Raw genomic sequence first — 27,893 nt, forward strand, 5'->3', positions numbered from 1 at the left:
TGATGAATAATATCACTTCCGTTCATTACGGATTTTGCTCTTGTATGTTCATTCGAACTTTTGGCTACGATGTGGGGACTTTGCTCACTTTATTCTCACATTTGTTTGAAAGAAGGTAGTTCAACAAACGCTATCAGAGAACTATTTCCTTTTTAACTCACAGTAGCTGTATACATCGCGAAAGAAGCAGTATTGTTGTTTACAGTTAAAACCAAAGACTTAGCATTTGTACGTAACTTTCGTGCCGGCTGGGTTCACTGTCGCTGTGATAGTGCAGTGCCTAGGCAATACTATGGGTTTATGTTAAGTCACCCCCTCCATACAGTTATGGCATGTATACCCATGGTGTAGAAAAAATACACTAAGGGAAGTAATAAAAGGGCAGCATAATACCTCGCTGAAAGCAATCACACCAATCTCCACTAGTATATCCGAATCGTCACATACGGGCTCAAATGAACATGGGACTATGGAAGCAACAACCCGAACACATACTCTAATGAAATAGTAGGTTGTTGCTAATACTCTAGAATCCGACAACCGTGAAGAACAATGGGTGAGGGCTGGCGAAGGAAATTCCAGTAGCATATGTTTCACAACTCTAAAAATGGAGAACAAAGACGTCAGTCAAAACTGTGTGATTTGACTTAATGCTCCGTTGTCTGAGAGTAGCTTACAAAAACGTTGAACAGCCCTAGATGAATAACAGTGGAACAAATACTGTATAAGTTTGGAGAAGATTATCATTCCGGTCAAGCTATACTGGTAAAACTAGAATATCCGTTGCATCATCAAAGGTAACCCCCTTAATAATGGTAACTTTAGATCCGGCACAAGCTACAGAGGAAATTTACTGACCTCCCAGAGACTTTCAGTCAGGTAATCCTTTAATGTTTGAGTTGTACACGAAAAACCGTGGCCCGTGAGAGGTGCTGCTAGACAACCACAAAACACCCAAGAGACAACTGGCATGGTGGTTCACACAGTGCCTGAGCTAGTAGGTCGTAGTCGAGACGAAACATGAACACGATTTCCAATAGTGGCGTTTACTGTATTGAACAAAAGCACAGGTGGGGACAGCTAATTATTATTTACTACAAAATTACAGGACATCTTCGTAAAATATGAAAACTATACATTAAATACTTCATTTGCAAGTCTTCCGTCATTTGTACTTCTGATTCTGTATGATTCTTCCAATTCGCAATTCCTTTATATTTCTCTTTCTGTTTTCTTCAAATCAAACTTTTTGGCCTTCTGCTTCCATGCATTCCACTTCTGACTAGGGTTGCATACTACTCATGACGAAAGACATACAAAGCATCTATGAACTGCAGAAACTAAGGCCTGGTATGGCATGGAAAATGACCTCGCCAACTACGTCTGTAAGGTAACGTCAAAAAAGCTCAATAAAACACGTCTTGGTGTCCATCGACTATAATCAACAACTCACGGTACAGAACACATGAACCACATTCCCCCTGATGGGACAGATTATACTCGTAAAAATCCTAGAGGTGATTTCTCACGAAACTGCCCAACACATCATTAAAATCAATCGGTTTAAAAGTCAGAGGACAAATGCTGCGATAGAGGAGCACTATGCAATGAGACAAACTGTCAAGTGCCTCTATAGCTACGTAAGATGACTAGGGGGGTAACTAATAATCAAGAAGATTGTAAACCAAAGAGCGAAAACACTCGGGTACACTGCCACTCTTTCTTTTTGAGACTTTTCTCATTTGTAATCCTATCTTAATCGAAGTGACGAGGGCCCCCTCAGTGGTTGGCTTTAAGACGTGTCTTGACAAACACGGACTCATATATGGATTACCATCTCCACCTTGGACTAGCATTTTCTCATGTGTGTCACAAGATTAACCACAGTCATCGTTACGACATATCAATAACTGCCCAATACTTCTCTTATTACCATATCGGCTCCCCCCTCATTCTTTCAATTTCGTCTAATTACAAGTTGTCAATTAGTTTATTATTCTTCAAACGATAGTCTTCTTTGAGACTTAGAACTAACAATTTATTATCTCCATATTACAATCAACCAACTTCCTGACTGGTATCGTGATAGCTGCTGGTATCACGAAACTCTACAGCCTAGAGATAAACGCACCCACTCTAATTACAATATATACACATTTAAAAATAAATGCCAAACTGACTAGAATTAGTGCAGTTGAGTAGCTAGACTACAGCCAATTGAAGATTGACGAATACTAGGAACCATACTGAAACAACAAGAAATTAATCGGTTTATATTAGCTCGGGACAGATTATTGGATAGTAATTTTGTTTAAGCTACTCAAAGTATATTTTTGAGGTCATGAATTTAATCAAAACATCACTTTAGTTTTCGAAAATAAAACAATGAATCGTAACTCTATAGATTATAGTACCTCTGTGGAACCAAAGTCTCAGTGGAGTTTGATGCAGGCTTCATTGTTATCCTCATGCTTTGTGTCGATGACTATGTTTTCGAAGTATCCTCTTGACCAATACCTTGGTTCCGGTTGGTCATGCCTATGCTTTATTATGTTTCATACGATCTATAGTTGTCCGATAACTTACCTGCAATTCAGGCTTTTTAGCCGCTCCCGCGAGGGAATATTAGTACTTTTTGAAAGATATGTCCCTATATTTAATAGTAAGTTTCCCTAACAACTTTTTAACAGCTATCAGTCTTTTCAGTCATCGCTGTCTTAGCTAACTTCATTAAATTTATCATCGGGGCTTACTTTCTTGCTATATCCTTTGGATATCTGTTTTTTACGTTTTATGATTGTGATGGCAGAAACTGCGTCGGTGGAACATATGTATGGGGATCGTGCTCGGATTCCTGGAGTGAAGGGGATTGCAAGGAGTAAGAATTAATTTACGCTTGGATAAATGTATTTAGCAACTACAGAATAGTACATGCAGGCCCAGTCCCAGAGGAAAAGTTTATACTGTAAGTACTTTGGTTTTATCATGTGGAGAATTTCAGTAGGTTTTAGACTGTAAGAAAGATAATGACCAGCCTAGTTATGTTATTACTCATCTTTTTATGGTCATCAGCTTAACAATATGATATAAGGCAACGATGGGTACTAATAAGACTTTGCTGTGCTAAGAATTTGCAATGCGAAAATGACTTTAAAAACATACATCAACAAGAAGACCCGAAAGTTTGAAGCCAGTCAAACAACATGTGTATGTAAGTATGAGAAGAACAAAGTCAGTGATTAAAAGATTGAGTTGTGAAAAATTTCAACCACTTATTTGATACGGATATAAAAGATGCAGGTGTATATAGCTATAAATAAGTCCAAACACGTCATAACACTCTTTTAAAGGGAGTAAAGTGTGGTGAAGTAGTTTGTCGTTTTACACTGTGGTATAACTGATATATTGTCAGAATTTTTATTCGTTTTTCCTTCTAATAATGATATTCATTTCATCGTACAAACAAAGGAATATTTTTTGTTTCTTGAAAAGCTTTTACAGACTGGTAGTTTATTGAAATCTTCATCCTAAATGTAAAGGATTGTTGTTAGAAATTAGGCACTAAAAGCTTGTCCACTAGGTACCTGAAAGAAAGAGATGAATTGAAAAAATATTTCTTACCCTTTTGTTTTTCTATATATTTCTAAGTGGTAGTTTTCACTTTATCGGAGTAATATCAATTAATATTAGTGAGTTACAGGAGCTACCTAGAAAACGTCTCTTTGATATTGTAGCCGTATATAAACCCCCAAAATTAATAGTTCTGTAAATGTTTGACATTGGATGCTGACCACATTAGTTTTAGTGGAATCACATAGCTGAAGGCGCTCGGTCATGCATCCGCACCAGATCACGAGTGGAAACGCTGTGCTCAACATCCCCTGTAATTGCTAGCCAGATTAGACCAGTCGATTCACAATATAATGATAACTTATCAAATATATCTTCGAACCTCTTCGCTTCTGTCTTTTGATTTCACGTGGTGGGCACGATTTATAATATAAGGTGTTACTGGTTAAAGCACTGTCAACCTCTGAATACTTGTGTAATCCTTCAATATAATAAATACATCTTTGATATCATTAGTTTGGAGGAAACCAGTTGTTCTTTGGGGTGAATGTGATAATTGAAAGTATTTGAATTATTGTACGAACTTTGAACTCCCAAAATAGTGAAATTTGCGGCAAATAGAACTAGATGAGCACAAATGAACATATTGTATTTAGAATTCGAAATCATGAAGTCATCACGTACAAGAGAATCATTAGTTCAAACAAACACCATATCCTCCAGAGCCTTAATTGGAATCCAAGTTTCTGTAATCAGTTGGACATCTCCTTGGGTCCATTGTATGTCTGTTAGACTGTGTATTAAATACAAACTGCATGATCTAGAATATGCCCACTAGTATTAGAATTAAAAACTGAAATCTGAACGGACTCACCTGGATCCTGGAATTGTACACAATCATCATGTCAGTTGTGTACTAAAACCACTGATATCTAGAATTTGTCTCACAGATATTCCAACGCTGTCCTTCCCCATGAAATAACGTTGAGTCCTTACGTCGCAATGTTATGACCAGTTTGAATTTCCCAATTCGCATTATCTTATCATATCTCACACTTTAATTATCATATTCTAGCATTTGGGGATACACATGGAGATAAAATTTGGGGTATTCCATTATGTGACTTTGATTGTCATAAAAATATGAACAGTAGCATTACAGACTGCCTGAATGTGTTCAATTTTATCATATTAAGACAATTAACATTGCAAAATACACGTGAAATACTTGAATGAATTTTGCCACAGAACAAACATTTACCAAACGTGTGCTCATCATTTTGGCGTGCTTTAGAGCTCTTCAATGAATTCTCTGCGTAATCTTGAGTACTCATCTGATTGGGATGACGTAGTGATGTAGTGAAATAGTCTTTTCTGGAAATGTCAAAGCTTTTAGTAAACTGTATGCTTCTTTTCCAATGAATGTAAGGAAGTGAGCCACAATGTTATCATCCTCAACATCTTCCTTGGTCACAGCCAAGATTTCGAACCTTTCCATATAATCCTCTGAGGTATCGAAATTTGAATGTATGTCCAACTGTTCCAATACAGGCTCCATCGCGACGTCAATGTGATGATTAGAAGTATTTGAATTATTATATAAACTAGGAATCCCAGAAATAACGTAATTTAAACCAAGAAAAACTAGATGAGTATTGATGAATGTATTGTATTTGAAGTTCGAAATCGGGAGGACATCAAGTACAAAAGAATCATTAGTTCATACAAACATCACATGAAGGCAACCGATGTGGCTGTCGTTTTCTAATATTTTAGTAAGGTCTTTGGCTTCCAAATATTTACCCAGAGTTCAAAAGCATTCTCGTAAGAATTTGCTCCTGTTCAACAGCTAGATTATGACTTTTTGAGTGCTGGAAAAAAATCTAAGGGGGATGCAAAATCAAATGCAAATTTACCAAAATCTCATTCCACTCCTCAATATATCCCTAACTTTTCGTTTGATTGTGCTAATTAGTGAACGTTACAGGTTTTATTATAGAGTCTCACATAAAAATGTAGTTTCCAACTAAATAAGCAAATACGTAGTCTTTATGTTTTTTAAAATGAAACCTGTAATTACTGTTTAGTGAAATTTAAATGGAAGATATGTGCCTTACAATGTACCAGACTAATATGGTTTTTCTCGAATCCTTCAAGCACCACCGTCGGGAATTATAACGATATGTATAATTCTGAGTATCTCATGAATTATGAAACAAGAGTTTTTGAATGTCTCATAACAAACTCCCTACAAACTGTAGTAGCTTCCAGATACCTTCTCTCACAATACATATTTTACGTAATAACGGTACTAAAACTCACTAATATTACTTAAGAGCGTGTAGGAATAATGATTCTGTGCAGTCGAATAATCTAATTTGTAATTACCAAAGTCACAAAAACGACGTTGATTCTATTCATAATATCGTTTAAATAGTTGATTTGGGTTTAATGTGTCGCTATTTTCAATCAAACCAGTGTTCATACCTTTATTAATAACTTAGTTTGCAAGTTGATAAATTTTAACCTTAAGTATGACAGACATTTTAGTAGATGTTTATGAGAAGAACCCAAAGGGACAATATCACCATATGTCAGTCGTTTGTTTTTTTTAGTCAGTTTTAAATCGACTCACCATACGTTTTTATAATATTGTAAAATGTAAGATACCTGCGAAGGTTGTGAACTTGCATAAAACGTTCAGTGATTAAGTTATATTTTATGGAACAGTTTACTTTTGTGTCGCTTAAGATATAATGTTGTAAAATGGTCAAATAGGTATACAAAGTCTATGATCAAATAAAATATCAATAGTCTGGTTAGTTGCCAGGAGAAATATGTATTAAATCGTCTCTCTCTCTAAATCAGTTTAAAGTCACAATGAGTACATAGTTTCCCGAAGTAGCCGAGAATTTACCGTAGTATTTCGTTAAATTTTCGAAACTGAAAACTTATAATAATGCCAGTATTTCTATTTATCAATTGGTATGGTTTCTCAAGTGTTCTTTCTAATTTTGAACTCAGATGTAACCGAATGGGTTTGAGATGATTACAGTCATGTTGACAAAAAACAAAATAGAATTCTAATTGCAGTATTTTACATAACGGGGCGTCTCAATGAGGATTAAAAGTCTGGAAATAATGAACAAGTATCTGATCGTAATGTGAAATTATTTGTAAGTACAGGCTTGCGATCCCACTGGAAGTCGAACTCAGGACCTTTAGGTTTCGCAGTGAGTGCCTAACATTTAGACGGCTGAGTCGAAATCCAACTAGTATAATTAATGTGGTGTTTTTAAATGACTTTTAACATCATAATTACCAATAAAACGAGTTAGTTACTTTCTGTATTTTATTCATAAACTTAAAAACATGGTTATAAAAGGTAAATAATGTCACCAAACTTTCGTTTGTCAACATAAGAAGTGTAAAATTCCAATCTTTTTCGAAATGTATTTTTCTGTATTGCATATTAGTGAATATATTCTACTTACTAATGAAATTATTATGGTATTCACTCAATGTTCTGCAAAATCAAGTCCGATTTATCCAAAGAGCTAATCAAAATAGTACCTCAATAACTTTTTTCATTCATCAATTTTTACTGAATATCAATGAGATTGAGGTCAAGCATACAAATCAAAGTTGTGGACTAAAATCTGTTTTAATGATAAAGTTTGTAAAAATAATCCTTTTATTAACTTAATAGTAGTTTTAGATTAATCGATGAACTTACTTACATCCAATTTTGGTTTTACTTTTTTACGTTAGTAATTTCATACTCATGAGAAGCGATAGTATTCTATCTGGATGGGAAATTACTTCCTGGTTTACGATTCGTGGTCTAATTTTAATTCCTTATTTAGGAGCATTTATTTCTATTTTTCTTATGACTATTGGCGGTCCAAGGGTGTTCGGTATGGTGAGCTAGAAATTTTTTGTTGAATCTTTTAAATTGATCTAATTTTATTTCTACTATGTAATCATTAATAATTGTAAGGGATTGTATTCTTTTTTTTGCTGTTGATGTCCAAGAATTATTTGGTCGGCCTAGATTATTAAAATAATCGGCAAAACAGACATATTGGTGAAATGATAATATATCAAATTAATTGATGGGTATCATGATATCCAGTTTTAATTGCCCTGATACTTAAAGCCACGATTACTGAATTAAGGACTTAGTGTAATGCAGGTACTTTCAACCAATTAATATAAAGAAGGATGAAATGTGAGTCCCGGACTTCACTATTAGTCATCATTCAAAAGAGATATAAAATTTGAATTTCTTCGTCGCACAGTTTGAACTGAATAGAAATATTTACAACATTATCTTACAGAGAAATTCGGGGTTTCATATGAATCGGTAGTCATTTAGCACTTGGAATACTGTAAACGTTAAGAGTCTTAAAGCTTTGTGCCGTATATCTAAATTGTGAGGGATCCAGCAAAGTGGTGTAAACCAATAATATTGAGAATAAAAAAGGGCGACCATCAAACAGGTGCGTGTTAATAAAGGCGAGCATTGAATACACTATACACGAGTTCTCTACAGAGGCTTCACTAACTCATCGTTTTAAACCTGGATTATGTATGTAAAAGCATCACTTGTAAGCTGTTGTGAATGTCCCATTGAAATATCAATGATGATACTACTTCGATAACTCTAGATTTCCAGTTGTCCACAATGTTAAAATTCTTTTTCCACGAGTTCCACTATCATGCAGCAGAAATTTCTCGCCCCCCCTTAAATTTGTGATGTATTCAGAGAGCAAATTTAGTACATTGGATGGACTCAGATTTGGTAAGTGCACCTGATTTTCATATCATTTACATCGAATGATCCATTTCATGAGAATAACAACTGGAAGTCGGGCCACTCCTGGATTCGACAAATCAGAAATCTACGTAGTCACTAGTGGATGTGCAGCTTCTCCAGAATAAGCTGTTCTTATCTTTTGTTTCGTCGAGTGGCCTTTTTGTATCTACTTTAGCTTTGTTCGGAATATGATTTTGTTTTGTCGGCTGTTTTGTAATAACTACCTACAATGTATAACAGAGGGGCCTACACTTCGCCGTAAACTATTCTGTACATCTCCAAATATTCCTCTTGTTAATGACTACCTCCTTTTAGATAGTGTAGCCATGCACTGGTAAAATATCCGCGCTCTTATTACTTTTTACTTAAATCAAGTTTCAATCCAATGAGGTGTAAAAAAGTCTGTAATTCGCTGACTTTATGTACACCTGTTTCATTTTAAACTCTCAGTATTTCATTTCAGACCAAATATATTCAAATTTACTTTATATACAACCACATTTTTGCTAAAATTACCTAACTGTAAATCAGTCCACTACCTTCGTATTTCCTGCCACCTGAAATTGTTTTATAAATTCTTATTCTGTTGGAAATCCAAAATACACAAATATCCCTCTACAAAGATTATCTCTTTGCTGTTCGAAATAAACATGAGATAACGCAACTGGTGTGATAAGACTAACATATTATTATCAAATTAGGAGAACTATCGTATTTTTCGAAAGCAAACTCGTTATTAGACATTTCAAAAACTACGTGTTTGATTGGTCGTAGAGGCAAACAGATAGAGAGTCAATCGAACAGATTTTACAAGCTTAAACGTTTTATCCCTCTCTCAATGCTCGCCTTTATTAATACGCACCTGTTTGATGGTCGCCCTTTTTCATTCTCAATATCACTGGTGTACACCACTTTGCCGGAGCCCTCACATTTAATGTCATGCAGTTTTAAATGCAACATTAGTTTTCCATATAAGTAACACACTCGCCTCAAGATATGAAGGTCCTCGGTCTCATAACATTGTTGAAGAGGATGACACAGCTGTTAAATTCGCTCATCCCTTCATTAAAACTAACTTGAATCTTAATTAATCTCCACAAACTTTTCAATCAAGCTATTTTCCTTAAAGATACATTTTCGCAGAAATACTGAAGTTATGAAAATACCTGTTAGATATTATTTCAGTGCAAACTCTATGTTTTTGTATATATGTATTAAAGCTTTTACATTGTTATTAAAGGCTGTCAATCTATAAGTAGACATGTTCTTTTCACCTGTGTCTATGGTGTGTGTGTGTAGCAGTATTTTATGTGCATAATCATAATAAATAAATAAATAAACAACAAATTAACTTGTTTCTTAGAAACTACAAGTACGTATATAAAAATATGCTTATTTGTATAAACAAATTTAAGCCGATTTTTTTTGTTTAAATGGAGTCTGTGTAACATTATGCCAAGCATATATTGAGTAAAAACATTGTTTTGTAAGTTTGTCCAAGTTATCCAAAAATAGGTTAGTAATATACTACTGACAAAATAAATTATCGATAATTTGTTCTGAAAAAGTATACTGTACATAAAAATTCCAAACAAAGAATAAGTAAGATATTAAATAAGAATAATATATATTTGTAAAATCTCAGCGACTGAATTTGAAGTTAATCCAACATTTCGCCTGGCAATCTGGTCCAAGCTTTTTCAATTCCTTGAACGTTGGATTTACTTCAAATTCATTCTCCGATATTTTACAAATATATTATTCCTATTTAATGTCTTACATCAACTTGACGCTCAAATACTGTGAAACTATTCGCTCTAATTTAGACGAAAGTTATTATATAAAGAATAAGTAAGTTCTATTTCAATGATAAAAGATAGCTTGTAATAGAAATTGATACATAATATTCTGAATAATTAAAGTTTCAAGAGTAAAACAAAGATAGTTTATTCATTATTTGACAACTATACAAATTCATGTTCAAGAGCATCTAAGAATAAGATACTCTTAATCTAGTTTATGTCATTACTACCTCAGGAGCAATTGAACGGACATACACAAATTAATGTCAATTACATCAATAATTTATCTTTTACTCATTAGGTAAGAAATGGCTTGAATAAGAGACTAATGTGAGACCTGAAGGTCCTGTATTTGATCTCCAGTATGGTCATCTATCCTGACTGATATGGGGTCTCATACTAGGACCAAATAGTTGTCCATTACTTCTTAGTTTTCAATGTTTGTTTTATTTCTTCTATCAAGAAGTTCATAAGTCTCATGGAGAAACTAACGTCTGACCCTTTTCCATCTTCCTATAAATCATTCTTGATAGGTATTAAGTTTCTTACTTCATAATATATTGTTATTCTTGCTAATGTTATTTGTTTGAATAAATAATATCTAGGACAGTTGAAACTTAAATGAATAAATGAGTTGTTATAAAATATGCGACTTGCAAAAATTCATAATAGATGATACCATGAACGCCTGTTCACATGATGACTAACTAACTTTCTCATTTGCATATATTTATTTCCCCTCAATGGGTTTACTTAAATCTCGACACTGAAATGAGTGTTTTAATAATCTACACGCATGTATGCATATTTTATGTGTGTGTGTGTGAGTTAGTGTTGTGTATTCCTACTAGGTCCGCATCTAAATAATCATTGTTATCTAGGTTCACGTTTCTTTCTGAAGTACTAGATTTCATATGCCTGTAACATTTTATGTTATTCATATTACATTCATTCATCTGTTTTCTTCTCTTTGTTTAGTTACTCTATATATTATCACCATTGGCTATATGTTTACTAAGTGGAGTACTTATTACAATACGTGTGAAATATGCTAATTCGACTAATCAGTTATCTGATTATTATACCAAATTTTATCGACTGTTTTTCACATCCATACCGAATAATCCGGATGGTGTGGATGCATATCAAGTTCAACCATTAGTTTGGGTAAGTTTCTTTTTTAAATTTCACAAATACTGATTTCTATATTTCAATCATATATGAAACACATCATTCGAAGAACCAATGAGAATCAATAAGCAGTTGTCATGTCTACTTCAGGACTTCTGAACAGTGTGTAATATAAAAAATTCGTATTTTAAAACGGTAGATACGTTTTGTAGCTCAGATGGGTGCTTTCGTTAGCAAGATGTTCTCTATGTAGAATGATTTGATTGTATGAATTTCATTGTCATTATGAACGTTTCAAGTGGAATTAAGCATTTTAGAATAATTTCACCGCCAATCACAAATGAGTTCATCAGAAACGATTGACTTAACACTTATAGAATAGTTTTGATAAACTCACTTCTGACTAAAATAACATCTGATGATATTTTTCAGAAGGATAATGAAAGCTCTACAATTTAATTATTCAGCTGATAGAATTTAACACTATTCATTTTTTCATGTTTCAAAGTCACATTGATTGTCCAACTGAATCTAGTTCATGATGAAAACTAACTTGAAATTGAACAATCTTCACGAACCAATTTTTCAATAATCAAAGATGGATATTGATTAGCAGTGGAATCCAGGACGCGCGTTTCGTCCTATTTCGGACGCGTCAACTGGATGTATCTGCATCTCAAAGTTGATGTTCACTCTGGGACTCGAACCTTGTACCTTTCGCGTTATCCACTCAGCTACTGAGTCCTGATAGCCACTTGCTTGTGCAATGGAGTGAAGTTTAATTCCACTTAGTGTTCTTTGTTTGAATCTTCCCACTGATGTTTACGACTGCAACTGGTCAGTCTCTAATTAGAGACTGAGATGTAGGTACATCCAGCTGACGAGTCCCAAATAGGACGAAACGCGCGTCAAACTGGATTCCACTGCTAGTCACTATCCATCTTTGCTTACAATGCTTGTGAATCAAGGCCATATCGAGGCAATACGCGCAGTATGTACATACACCAATTAGAGACTGACCAGTTGCAGTCCTAAACATCAATGGGAAGATTCAAACAAACAATACTGAATGGATTCAATTTTTGAATAGTTCACTCTGTAAATTCCCAGAACCATTATTGAAAACCTACCAGATTGGTTCTTATTCTTCATTTAACTAGTATCATCAATCCAACCAAATTACTTAGGTCATCATGGATACTCAAGTCTATACAAATATGTATATAATAACAATTCAATAGCATATGAATACAAATCAAACAAATAAAATTACCACACATAAACAAACATTTAATGTTAAATAGTAACTAACCGAACTTATTTCAAAAAATTATTTTTTTTTGTTTGTTCATTGGAAGAAATCATGTCGAAATAAATGAATGTTGGATTCATTTAAGAAAAAAAAGTATAATTAGTGTTTATCAGAAAATGATTAGTTTGTTCGACCACTTTGTATCACGTACGATAAACATTTAAACAAATATAAATTTCAATTGCATTGAACAGAAAGAAATGTATGTATATTTGTTTGAATGTAAATAAGTTATTCACAAGCCCTGAATATAGACTTTGTTAACAATGTATTTACTTAGAATAGTTGGTAAATAATATGCATATATAAATGATTTGAGGAAAATTGGCTATCTGTTGAGTGAGTGAGTTATCATATCTATTTTTTTGTGACATAACTATATGAAAGTGTGATACTTATGTTAGATGAAAACTATCACAGAGATGTGCTGTAATATTCCTGTGTTATAGACATGGAATTACTGATAATGATATGCATACTCTCTTTTGATTAAAGGACAAAGACAGTTGACCTTCTCGTGTTGTATTTCACTGTACATTCATTGAAAATAAATTCACTTGAAATTGTTTTATATTTCGTTCGACAGATTAAAACAACAGGCATTTGACATATACTGAACATTGCAAATCGATATTTACATATATAAGCGTTAATGCAAACTTAGATATCTGACAAAATAAAGACTAGGCACTGTAATTCATAGAAATCTTGCTTAGTGTCTATCATAACAGAGGAGTATTGTATGTATGTGTGTGTAACTGTGTGACTGAATAATGATAAATTATAAAAACCTACTTATTAACACAATGTAACTAAATGAACAAATGTTGTGCAATAGAATTACGGACTAGAAAATGATACACTTGCATGTGATTGAGCAGATGAGTGAGTATGATACAAATTCACCTAAAAACAAAATTAATTGTCAATGTATTAATTTGATAGAACAATACCTGAACAATCACCCAAGAAGCTTAATTCTGACTCAACATATCAATTTCTTAAATAATTGTGTTTTCAGAAGGGGTTTTTGTGGAGATTTTAGTGATTTTATGGTTGAATTCATAGTCAATTGAAGCTAGACCACCATGGAAAACCTGGAAGCACTGGACGGACGTTTCGTCCCATTGTGGGACTCCTCAGTAGTGCACACCCATGATCCTGCCTCCTGAGATTCGAATCCAGGACCTATCATTTTCGCGTGCGAGTGCTTAACCTCCAGACCACTAAACTGGCATCCAACGGTGTTAATATTTAACTTCAACCAATCCAAAAGACTGAACAACCGTCCACCATTGTCTTCAGTGAGTTACTATCCCACAACACACCCGATTGAACTTCACTGGTCACTGCTTCTCACTAGAACTCCAGGAAATACCTCTTGAAGTCAGTCACTAGTGAGTATATGATTATTATCAGATGGGGCCGTCCAGTGTTCCCAGGTTTTCCATGGTGGTCTAGCTTCAGTTGACTAATGAGTTCAACTATAAAGTTATATTTTCATTTTAAAAAACATGTGCACTTCATAGGCTTTAACAATTTGGCAACTTCAACCTGAACTCTATGTAAAAAAAGACAATATATGCAATCTTTCATTTTATTATGACCTTAGTTTATTAACATCCTCCTCTGAATTTCCAATATTTATTAATTACTTGATTTCATTATATCCATTTTTATCATTTCACCCTAATCTAGCTTCATGAGTTACTTATAAGTAATCGATATGTGTGTAAGTAGTAACAATAGTTCAAAATTTCTTGGCAAAGTTTCGTGTTTGGTAGAAATTGTACTCTTCATCTCTATGTTGACATTCATTCAAGCTACAAGGTAAAAATCCTTCAACCTAAAAGTTTTTGAGGCAGAAGTGAATAGGTTATAACGTTGAAACTTTCACTAAAGAAGAGATTTAATAGAAAAACTGTTGACGTACCAAGTTTATGAAAACTTAATTATGTATCCGCACTTAATGTGTATCCACATGCATATTTCTTATACAAATAAAAATTTTATTGCTAACAGTCTAAAATTTGTTTTGATTATTTATTTTCGTTTATTTTCAGGGATTTCTTTCCACATTTGTACATTTATCTCAATCATATAATCTATGGAATGGAGTATACCCCACCATTGGTAAATTGGTCAGTGGTGGACGTAAAATGCGACATTTGTAGGTTGTTCGAAACTCGGGATCTATGTATATGACTTTTTCCTAATGTGAATTTTTGCCTATCTTACATTGACTTATTAACGTTAGAAAGGTATCAAACGAAGTATGTCACTCCGTTTTAATTTTGGTCAATGATGATCGTATAAGACAACATTTTAAGCAACTTATCGTATAATGTCACATTTTCCAGCAGACGAAGGTCATGTGTTCATCTTTCATATATATATAAAGTTATAGAGGTTTGAGAGAACGCTTTTAGATTACGTTTCATGTTTTCACATTCAAAATAATTATTCATATATGTTGTTTTTTTTATCTCTTTCATGACGAGAAAAAACTCAGTGAGCACGTTTACCAGGTTTCGATCATCTTTTTACTTACCCACTTTCACATTTCTTCTCTAGTACATTTGAAATTTTCTTATTCAGAAACTTTACTCATTAGTATGAAGTAACTTTTCTATTTTTTCAAGTTTTCATCTACTTTGGATATGAAGCCATTTATTTTATTTATCATTATGTCCTAATGATTTTTCCTATTCCAATTATTGTCACATCATTACTTGTAACGGTTTGAATATGCTAAATTAATTAACACAGAGTGTACATACACTAAATAGACAGGCCAAACTTATTTGGTATTTTGGTACGAAAATCTACACTAGGATCTAAGTATATTTAGCCGACGGTTTCATAATATGATTGAAAGCGGGTCATTGGTTCGACTGATAACTACATTCCATATATTTTGTTATTTTTGCAACATTTATCAGCATACCTATTCGAAGAAAAATTTTATTTTTAAATCCTAGTTTTACTTCCGAAAAACGTTTCCTCAACCTCTCTGTTACATAGGTAAAAGAAATTTATTTTTAAATTCCGTCCTCTACCAAAGTTGATTAGTAAGTCAGTTTGGGTTCATTAGCATAATGTTCGATATGGTCAATAGGCTTGGAAAACACCGTTCTACAATTATAAAAAGTTTTAAAGATGAATACTCCTATGACATTATGAGACAGAATTTTAGTGACTTCTTAGTTGTGTCTTATATGGGTTTTACTTAAATTATATTATGGTTGAACTGAATTGACTTGAAAACTAACAAGATAAGAAACAATAGATTAGATATTTATCACGTAAAGATACTTTGAATATCGGGAGTGAAATTGAAACATGGTCATCTATCAAATTTAGTGCATCAGTGGGAAGTGAACTCATATGATGCAACCTGAACTTGATACCTAGTCACCACTCACTGTTCTAGCTGCTTTGTATTAGTTTTACCCTGTACTAATGGACGAATAGGTGATCTGTTGGTCCAGACTATCATTAATAATGGAGTAGATAGTAAGAAACTCATTAACTTGGTGATTTTAGTTGTTTGCTGATATTTTAGTAAAATAGGCGTAGGTTGACACAATATTTCATCACGAATTTTCCATGTTTTCTGTAGGTTTTTGTTGTGATACATAAGCTACTGATTAGTATAAACGTAATATATATCTAATAGCTTAAAAATGTGCTAAACTTTTCTACTAACTTCCAGAGGCTGGATTCCAGTGGTGATAGGATCAGCTTTACTTGGACAATTACCGGTATTAATTATGCTTTACGCTACAGCTTCATCTTATGATCCACAATATGTTCGATGTCATCTAAGTGTTGATTGGTTGGCACCATTTATAATAATGTCACATATTTTCTCGAAATTTTCAAGCCCTCGACTTTTGGTTGCATCATATTTTCTTGGACTTTCATTATTTCTTTTGTTAAATCAAGTAAGTTTCTTCTGTTTTATCGACTTGTCAAAAATAGTTTGCCTTTATGTTAAAATGATTTTGAATTTTGTGTAGAATAACTCAGACTCCGGATACTGACCATAGAAGTTGAATTTTATTCATGGATTTATTATAAGTTAGTCTAGAAATGACGCTATTGACTCCAGTTTTGTCTAGATATTTCTTGATTTCAAGGATTCAGTAAATAGCGATAATATTTATTCGATAACTAGTAATTTGATATCAAACATTATCTTTGATAGATTCCGTATTGCTTCAAGTATATTTTTTGATTAAATTAAGTCAAAGTGATCGTTATTATTATTATTCATTGTATCCAGTTTTTGTTCCATTCCTTACTGAAAGTTGAAGTAAACTCATGATATGTCTTACCTGGAAGCAAACATGGTCACTAGTCTCGGTGTTATAACAGATTTAAGTTGTATTTCTGATAACAAAAGATAGTATTTGAAAACCATGTGTACATCTTACAAACTAACACTGCACATCAAATAGCAGATATCAGTGGTATAGTGGGAAAACCATATCATTTGACTAAAAAGTAGCAATTATCTTTAACCAGACAATTCGTTAGTAAACAGATATATCTTTCAATAGGATATTTTAAAAGTATGTTCCTTTGATTTCTAATTTGGATCCGTGGCCCTGTGTAGTCAACAAAATCATCAATGACATAGAATAAGAACGTGTTATATAGTGGATCAACTGAAACAGAAAAGAAAATCTTTTTATTCTATTTACTGATTCATCATAATGTTGTTGCCCATAATTCAAATAATTTTCGCGCTAATTTGTCAAGCAATGAAATACTGCAGATGAAAAGTATTTGAACAATTTTATTTAATATCAACTGAATGAAATGTAGAATAACGTGCAATTGTATTACTTGCTATGTTAGGCCTTGTGCTTGATATGTTCAGCATTCAAAATTGATTAAGTAACTTTGTAAAGTTCATTTTGTCTTAAAGATGCTTATTGGTAAAAAAAATTGGCTTTGTAAACCTACACTTGTTTATATTCAGGGCCGTTTTAATCACGTGGTGTGTACGATACATTGTGAAACTGAGTCAGAATATAGTGGCCAGTATCATTTTGAAAACCGAATTAGTATACAAATTTTAACATAAACTAATGTTTAACTTTTGAGTTACTCATAGTTTGTTACAAGAACTTTCAAGAAATCCTGTTTTCGGAGTTGGCCACTAGTGAACACACTATTATGATTTTAACCAGTGGTCGTGTTCAAAATCCACACAATAGGTCTCCATAGAACCATTCGTAAATTTTATTGATAATTCTTTTACAATTGGTTAATAAGAGCTTAGTGATTAGCTTCATATTTGCCTAGTTCTTAGTGCTAGTCCAACCATATTGTTCATGTTGAAATGTAAACACCAGTCTAAGTGTTTTAAAACTGTGCGCTACTTTGAGATACTAGAGTGTCGGAGGTATTCAACATATCTAGTCACTTAGACTAGTGGCCACATTGCAACTTGATCGATAGGATTTAGTCATCACTAAAGACTAGATAAACATGACTTTGTTCAATACACAGTGATCAATCATTGTAAATATCTCGGTGGTACAGGAGTGAAGTCCTAGTACCAATAACTCAGTGTTAAAATCTTAGACTGGGAAGCTGGGTGCACTGGTTCGGACCCCAGTATGAAACGCTAGTCCAGTTTCGAAATTTCCTGTTGATTACTTGCATCCATCTAACATAACAGTCACTTATTATGTTGTTGTTTTCTCTGAAGGCACTCATACTATTAAGTACTACAGAACATATTGTTGGTCATTTGGTTACTAATAACGAAAAATATGAAGATCAATATAAACGCGTATATCGATGTTCAATCATATTAATTATTTTATTACTTGCATTGCTTGGTGTACCTTTAATTACGCAGGTAAGACTCTTGTGATTTCCTCGTCTGTCATCAAAATTAGAGTGATTTTGTTTTGATACTTTCATTTGAATTATTTTAAACAATTATTATTATTCAAATTAAGTTGGATTTCTTTTCATTAAAATATTTACTGTGATTATTTGTTGTAAGATATTACTGATTAAATATATAAAGGGTATCACTTTTCATCTGTTTAATTTATTAACTAGAATATTAAATTCTTTCAGCCTTCCCAAAGATACACTGATTAACTTCCATACTATGCCAATATGGGAAATTGAGGGTTAGATGGATGGGTATACTTATGTACAGCTTATTATCCTGGTTAGATTGAATATGACTGGTTAGTTGAATGAAACATCTTTTAAAATAACAAATTTTTCCAACTGGATATTAAACAACTGAATTATGATCTATTGACATTAGTTATCGTAGTCACTTGAATTGTGGTATTTTGTTTTATCGTGTTTGATTGTTTGCTAAGCGTGCTTGCATTAAATTTGTTAACTGCAAGATATATAATTTAAAATTGTATTTCTGGAAGTTTGGTTTATTCTCTTTTATGAATTCATTCCTAATTACTGATATACTGAAATGATTTCAGATCAGTGAGCATCCAACTTAGATAGCAAAATAAGTAACCATCTTTATTAGATCATAAAACAGAATCACCAAGCATTTATTTACATCCTCTCTAAGTAAAACGAAAGTTGGCATATTCATTAAATTACAAATTATTCATTTTCGATTCTTATGTTAATTAATGACATAGTAGATATCACAAATTTTATGTACTGGTTAGCTACACTTTCGGAATGTTAAAACAGATGTTAATGAAATGAGGTTCAAGGTGGTAACCTAGTGGCTGAAATTTGAGTGTTTCGGTTAATAATCCGTTACTACTGTTTAATCTTTACAAGGTATATTTTTCCCATATTGTGTAGGAAAAGTTATAAAACAAAGAAAGAAGTAAGTCTGAAAAGTATAAATATACGGTGACGTCTACTAAAACGTAGCAGTTTAACATCACTGATCATTGAATACATTGAGTTCTAATTTCAATGATTATTTCTAATATCACGTGTTGAGTCATTGAGGGCCAAGTTACACTGAATAATTATTATATTCTATTATGAGGCTCCCAAGCAAACCTTGTTATTGACTACACAGGTAGAGTTACACAATGTTAACTTTAGTTAATTTAATTATATTTCGACCATACACATTTCTGACTTCAGTTAATGTTTAACAAGGATTGTCAAATAATGTCAATGCTATGCAATTTGCCAGTTTCCCTGCATTACAAGTAATTACAAGTATTACAAGTAATAGTTTTCAATATAGTTATCGTACTATTATGTTACATATCTATACACGTCTCAATTACTTATGTTTCTATTAACCCTCTTTAGCTTGACCTATACAGTTAATATATTAGTGGATAGTTGTTTTGTAAATATTGATTAGTGACATACTTCAAGAATAATCTAGTTTAATTAATTTGTTTATAAGTCCTTTCGGGAACTAACTATTGAGAACCTTGCACGTTTTTTTTGAAAACACAAATTAACTGTTCTGCATTATTCAGTAATGGTAAGACTCTAATTTATGGACGACCTTTGAGCGACGCTAAAGTGACCTTGAGAATGTCCACCTACTAACTAGGGCTAAATGGCGGTTATAAACTGGTGTGAAGAATTAGAATCATGATTTATAGTTGATGGCTAGGTTTAGGAATCAGACTTAGGGTTTTCGTCACGAACTGACATCAACTAAAACGCCAAAACGCTATTTAGCCAAATGGATGAATGCATTTCACGCCGAAATCCAAGACCTGTTAACCTAAATCTGATTGGTTCGTCCATAAATTATAGTCTCGCCTTAATTATTAAACTTGATTAACTGATCTGTAATTCAGTTCTTATCACTTATTTTACAGGCTGGATTTTATTGGATACGTTTAATTGATTGGTTTGTTGATCGTTTAATGTTGATACCAGTGCTTGGACAAGTGGCTGGTTTTCTCACTGTTTATGGTAATTTAATTATGATAGACATTAATAAATCTATTTAAATTTTCTCTCATGCTCATTTTACACAGATATAAGAATTTTGTTAAGATTTCTAAGTAAGAATTTGATAATTTATTCGTAAGGGTTTATATTTTTCCTTTGTAGATATTAAAAATCAAAAGTAGTCAGTCTTTATTGATATATATACATCCTGAGTGGATTACCTCAATGTTACTATTTAGTCACAAGTCTTAGTAAATTTTGATCGTGGCTAGCAGTGATATCCAGAACACACATTTTGACCCTGTTTGAGATTCGTCAGCTAAATGTTATTGCATTCCGTTGTTGATGTTCATATCGTGATTGGAACTCAGTGCTTATCTTTTCAAATGCTAATTCATTTTCCCTTAAGATACTGAATTTACATAAATAGTGACTTGTTTAACGGATGTCAATATTGAGGTACAGAGACATACTTTATTTTACTCGTGACCGCAATCCAGTTTTATAGAAACTATTAATTTCCTAATAAGTTGACGTTGACATTGTAGCTCCCGCTTGTTATTATTATTGTGGTGTGGGTTACTTATATCCACATAAGTAGTATATCACGATGATCAAGCATAAAATGTATTTCAGCAGAAGGTCGATAAAGAAATAACGGGAACGAAACGCAACTGGTATGAAAATGAATGAACATTAAAATCGGGGACGATGCACTGATACTTGCAGAAGGAACAGTCAAGATTGAGACAATCGATTGATAGTTTGCAAATAAAGTATTTACTGTATGGTTGTCAGATTTACTAAGATATTCTGTAGGTTTGTGCTTTAATACATTCGACTGTCTCCACTCGTGTTCTTGTTCACCACATTATGACTGGAATATGATATAAATGAAAATAAATCGGACATTGATGAAATATAACATACTAATACCTGAGTACATTCATTAATCTATTACATTAATGTTAGATTATTATATAAGTAACTATTCTAACATAACATTTAATGAAATAAACATTTAATCAATCTGTACAATCGTATCGATAGCTAATTAATGAAAGTGACACATTCAAAACAAAACAAAAAACGAATATTTATTTACAAAATAAGAATGGAATAATTCATATGAAAGAAAACATAGAATTGATATACTCAAAGGTTATTGTTATAACTTGTGGCCGAGTGGATGCCTTGTTAACGTATGTCGTGATAAGACCGCCAATCAGAGAGCAGCGAATTATCGATTGGAACAGTGACACACGAAAACCATACCAGCAGTCTAGAGCACTTGTCAGTCCTGCTTCTGCCTAGCCAGCTAGTTAAGTCCAAAACAGCCTCTGTGGTATGAATCATTATATTTCAAACATACTGAGTTTATATACCAATCAAACTGACCACATCTTACCATAAAATAAAAAATAACATTTGTACAAGATTTGCCAAATGTGGCTGTGAATGTGGGGGGCAGTAATTAATAGACTAGGGATAACTGAAGAATGGTAAATCGTATAATAATAGTCTATAGGTCAAAATAAAGCTTATAATAAGAGGAATATGAACATGAATAGTTTGGTTATTTAGTAATTATACGATAAAAAATATATGAATAGGATTGGTTCATTAAATAGATCCCAAATTTACCTTTCATTATCTTTATCGGGGCATAACAGTTAACAAATAGATAATTATCTTTAAGCTCTAACTACAATCTCAATCATATAATAGATTTTCCATTGTTCAATAAATACATGTTAAGGGGGTTTTCTGTGCAGATTTTAAGTAATCTTTATATATAGTTAAAATCATGAGTCAATTGAAGCTAGACCACCATGTAAATCCTGGAAGCACTGGACACGCGTTTCGTCCTATTTGGAACTCGTCAGCTGGATGTACCTGCATCTCACAGTTGATGTTCACTCTGGGACTCGAACCCAGTACCCTCGCTTCAGACTGACTAGTTGCAGTCCTAACACATCGATGGGAAGATTCAAACAAACAATACTAATTGAATTTAAACTTCACCCCCTTTACTTTCAAATCCTAGTCAATTAGTCTTTAGTTGTATCTCATTTAGTATCTCATTTCATAAGTCTATTCATGATGAAATTGACTTTTTAAGAAAAATGAATATATCTGAACAAATGATTAAGCTAAACAATAATTGTATGTTTATTAATGAATAAACTGTTTGCTGAATGATTTTTTTTAAATCCATACTTTGATAGACAATTCATTTCATAATTTTCATTTATAATTATGACTTAGAAAAGCTAAATTTACTAATTCACATAGACTGGTTGTTTGGATCTTTCCATTGATGTTTAGGATTGTGATTGATCAGTCTCTTTTGATGTATGTAAGTCTTGTGTGGACTGCCTCATAATTGTCATGAAGTCACGAGCATTGTAAGCAGAGTTGGATGGTGGTAAGTAGAGGAATCCAGGATGCGCGTTTCATCTTATTTGGAACTAGTCAGCTGGGTATACCAACATTCCAAAGTTAATGTTCACTCCGGGACTCGAGCCCAGTATCGTTCGCTTCAAATATCATCGCATTGCCTACTTAACCGATGGGTTCGAGTCCAGGAGTGAGCATCTACTCTAGAATGTAGGTATACTCATCCGACTAGTCCCAACTAGGACAAAACGCGCATCTTGGATTCCACCAGCCATCTCTGCTTATCATACTTACTAATGTGTATGCAGCTGAGGAAGGGAGAGACAACGAAATTCTTAGGTAGTTCACCGAATTTCTCGTAGATTATTACTCTTGTTGTGTTTATAGCAGAGAAAACAACTAATAACAGGAGATGACGAATAAATTTCGAACTGTCTGATGTCAGAATTATTCATCGGAAATGTATCTAAATACTATAAATAAAAATTCCTCATTCTTTTTTTCTTCGATTCCATTTACAGCTCATTTACGAGGCAGCAAAATAGAAACACCTATGGTAAAAACAATTATAATATGTATATATGCTATACTTATTACTGTTTCCAGTGTAAGTCTTAGTAATTGTCAAACGCATTTTACACATTGTCTACTTTAAAGTATTTTGTCGATATTCAAGCCAATTTTCATTATACATTAGATTTAGTTGGAAAACCACTTACAATAAAAGAGAATCGTAAACTGCGACAAAAAGGTGTCCGATTCTCTCCAGTTTTTAGTGTTATTTCCTACCTGATTTCAAACAGTTTGTTATGTAGTATACCTTGAAGTTAAATTGGAAATATTCTATGTGCTACTCCTATTGACTTACGTTGACTTTTTGATTTCATTTGTATAGCAAGATACTTAGAATCTTTAGGATTCGGTTTTTCAAGTATTATGATAATTGTTTCTTTACTCTGTCTCCCACGTTGGGGTGGTGCAAATGATAATCGTAGCTCTTGACCAGTTGGGTTGAATGTGTCCTTAAATTGAAAGTTAAGTAGGTGGTGTATCACTTCCGAAATATGTTGACTCATTCGTATAAAGCAAAAGCTCAGAGTACCGCTCTGAACATTAGGACCCAAAATGATTTCACGAAATTTTTGTATGGTCCTATCTCTATGCTTTTCAAATAGAAAGGGTATTAGAGACTGCCCAAACTAATTTTCTAGTGTTCTGATATGTATTAGTTATTCATCTCGTGATTAATACGCTAATGAGGTTAATGGATTAGTATTTAGTGATACAGAAAGTGCTATGTCTTTGGTCTGTCTATCTACTAGTCTGTGCTCAATATTCAGGGAAAGAGAGAGTTGTCTCAGTCTACTTTACAGCCTTGACGCGGTAGAATACTAAATACAGTCTTGAGACCTGTAACACATGATTTCGATTTGCAACTGAATGGCTTTGAGTACAGAGGCAAAAAATTATCCTACCACTGACCTATGACTTCATTGGTTGGCAAGTAGAAAGAGACGACGATTTATCTGAAACTGTTTATTCAATTTATACCTGATTCAATTAATTCAAAAAAGGACATGAATAAATATATGACAAACATGACCACAATGTACAAGAAATGAGAAAAAATACACTGATATACAAATCAAGATATTAGAGGGGAAAAAAAGTGGAATACAAGGGTCATGTTAAGATTATAGTATTTTTGGAATAGAAGAGAATATGTCAGTAATTTCTACATCTAAACATTACCATTAGTTTTCATTTCTGCTTAATTCCTCTATTACCACTTCTATTTCATTTAAATAAAGGGAATCTATACTTGGTATATATTTTCAACTTCACAAAAACCACCTGATTTTCAATGTCGTACATACAGTCGAGCACCATTAAATGATCCAATTCAGAATAATTTTATTCTACTCGGTTGGTTAATAGCATTTGGTCCTATACTATTGGGTATAATAATTGGATTCATTATGACATTTATACGTTTTCATAGTCATCAAACTTTAGGATATTCGGTAATTTATATTGTTATATTTATTTTGTCAATAAATTTTTAAACAATTTGTTTCCATAGCAGAGCTGTGAAAATAGACTAGGATTTATATTGCTGTTTATTTTATGTTGGATTCCATCTTTATGAATGGCTTCTGAGTATAATTTTTCATCAGAATGTGTATTGGATCAATTTGTACATGAGTTTTAAGAAATCTTCATAATGTATTATACAAATGTGAAATTAGACATTAACACCATCGGATGACGGCTCAGTGGTCTATCGGTTAAGTGCTCTGGCGCGAGACTGGTAGGTCCTGAGTTCGGATCTCGCGAGGCGAGGTCGTGGATGCGCGCTGCTGAGGAGTCCTACAATAGGAGGAAATGGCCGTCCAGTGCTTCCAGGTTTTCCTTGGTGGTCTAGCTTCAATTGACTCATGCTTTCAACTATGCAAATGTGAATTTTTTTTTTTACAGAATTTCATGGTTTTTGGGAATTGGTTTTACATTTTCTCACATATAAATTGTATCAGTTTTAGTTCGTTTAAAGACTATTTGGAGAAAATGATTTACTTTTATAAAACGTCCTTTTAGCTCAACAAGATGGTTCCAAACTAGTGATAAGTTATTTTTTGTTTGTAGAATTCTTTAGAAAATACTAGTCTAGAATAAATTACTTAAAATATTCAGATACCTCTGAAGATTGCATTGAAAGCATGCAGTAATTGAGTATTTTTAGCAGTTTTATATTCTGCAAAGTGACAGTGTGGTGGTCGATATTCGATGTTATCCCTAAGCTTCGTGTATTGTTCATCCTGATAACCGTTACTCGATAACGTTCTAACGGTGTATAAATCAGAAGGCGAGTACGAAGGGTTGATTGCGTTTATTATTGGACCACAACACAGATATCCAAAATTACAGGCACGTTAAACAAGCATGAAAGAGTAGTGCCATAAAGCAGGCAAGTGAGCGTGAGAGTCGAATGAGCAAGAGAGAGACCAATTGATCGAGTCAGCCAGTAAGCGAGTACAATGAACGGGATTAAGATGTACACATATATACAAATAGAAAAGCATGAATCATCAAACCAATTAAGCGATTAATAGTAAGGCTAGCAAAATGAATACACGCTTGGGCAGTAAGCAATGCTCAAGCGTACATAATAAAGGTACAATAGTATAGATAGGTTGTTGTTGTTGTTGTTGTTATACGAATGACTGTCCGTTAAATAAGTTAACAAAAGGGTTTAACCAAATTAGATGTAAGTAAACTCAATTGTATGTGAGCTGCTATAGCAGGATCAAATGTGAGCCTTTCATTCTCATTATAGGCAAAATCATACGTCGAATTACAGGAAAAACGAGTGTAAGAAATTGATATACTTGTATAAACAGTAAAAAATATCTTTGAAATAATGAGTATTAGTTATATATCCTCTACTTCAAAGGATTTTATCTAATTCTACTTTTGAAATCGTTTCATCGACAAATATATATATGCTGAATAATGTATAATATAATCCTTTGGATTTCAGCTTACCTGAATGAACTCTAATGTACACGTGTTTCACTGTGCCTGAGGATAAGGATTTGTGAAATGATGTCATAGTATGAAGGACGAAAACAGAGAGGTATTAATGATCATAAATATTGTAGTGGTAGGTCATTACCAAAAACAAACTGTCCAATAAATATTCAGAACTGGTACAGACCTTATTATTTTCATTGAATTTAAACTAATGGTCGTGCATGATTAAACATCCACACTGTTCTCAGTAACCCACGTACTTACATAGGACACTTTTCTCATCTTCTATTTAGCCGGTTTAACAATACAGTTTTGTTTACTTCGGCACTCGCACTGATGAACTATTGCATCCTGACTTGTTATTTTCTCTTTAAAGAGTCGACCGAGTATATGCCCATTATCATAATACAATATTCAAAAGCCTAGAATCAGTATCGTTAACTTCGGCTGTATCGAGCTCTCCATAATGCCATACTCAATAACTGATTTACAGCTTTTTTCACGAGATTATGGTTTGTTTTTCATCTTACTTACTGTCTTCATCTAACTGTCTTTTTTCTCAAATCTACAGTACTTCAATTATTTATTCAAAGGTGAGTATGGCCTACAAAAGTTTATGCAGAAAACAGCACAACTATCACATATGAAACGTAATCTTCCGAAATATTCAAATATGCCTAAAAATCTTTCATGGACTAGAATAAATAACTTTAACACAGCTTCCGGTTCTTCTAAGTTTATTTCATCAAATTTATCCAATCCAAATAATCTTGGAATGAATAGAACGATTTATCGATCTGTCGGTGATCAATTAGGAAATTTTATTTCGTCCAGTCAAGATATCGCTCATGCTTATTCCACAAATCAACTACCTAATTATTATGAACATAATGGGACAAATCAACTGAATACTCGTTTACTTCCTCCTCATAGAAAATCTGAAGTGAACATTTACAATAATAGATTAGTGTCAGAGTTAAAAGATTATCAACACCAGAAAATTAAACATCAAAGACCTTATATTTATCCAAATCACCGTTCAATTGGTACACTGGATATATACGAAAGTGAAGAATTTTTGTAAATTAAATTTAAATGTAAAGAATATTCTCTTTGTTTTTTTAAAAATAATTCTATGGCGAAGAATTCAAATACCACTTGAGTGTAATTACTAATATGTTCGTAATAATTTTGAAAAAATGCAATACAACAATAGTCCCCTGCAGTCTAACTACGTGTCTTAGCTTACTATATATATATGTATGTAAAATAATGTTTTCCTTTTTTGTTAAAAAATAGTTCAAATAATTCATATATCTTTATCATTTTTATTTATAATCACAAGAGTATTCGAAGTAATCTCAGCTAGAATACTGTAAGAAAAAGATTCATAGTATGTAATCATTCTAATAGTGTCGGTTAAAAAATTGGAACC

At 33.0% G+C, this 27,893-nt stretch overlaps 1 protein-coding gene across 1 annotated transcript; it reads left to right on the plus strand.

Moving 5' to 3' along the window:
- Positions 1–2,802: 2,802 nt before the first annotated feature.
- On the plus strand, positions 2,803–27,542 carry Smp_145110 (hypothetical protein; the record flags this gene model as incomplete). The annotated part of the gene is made up of 10 exons (XM_018794131.1): positions 2,803–2,878; positions 7,437–7,492; positions 11,170–11,358; positions 14,698–14,804; positions 16,350–16,581; positions 18,360–18,512; positions 20,452–20,548; positions 23,449–23,534; positions 24,739–24,951; positions 27,030–27,542. The coding sequence occupies 10 exons, from the start codon at positions 2,803–2,805 to the stop codon at positions 27,540–27,542; spliced, it is 1,722 nt and encodes a 573-aa protein (XP_018647082.1).
- Positions 27,543–27,893: the final 351 nt, after the last annotated feature.

Source organism: Schistosoma mansoni, assembly GCF_000237925.1.
Source record: "Schistosoma mansoni, WGS project CABG00000000 data, supercontig 0191, strain Puerto Rico, whole genome shotgun sequence".
Lineage (NCBI taxonomy): Eukaryota > Metazoa > Platyhelminthes > Trematoda > Strigeidida > Schistosomatidae > Schistosoma > Schistosoma mansoni.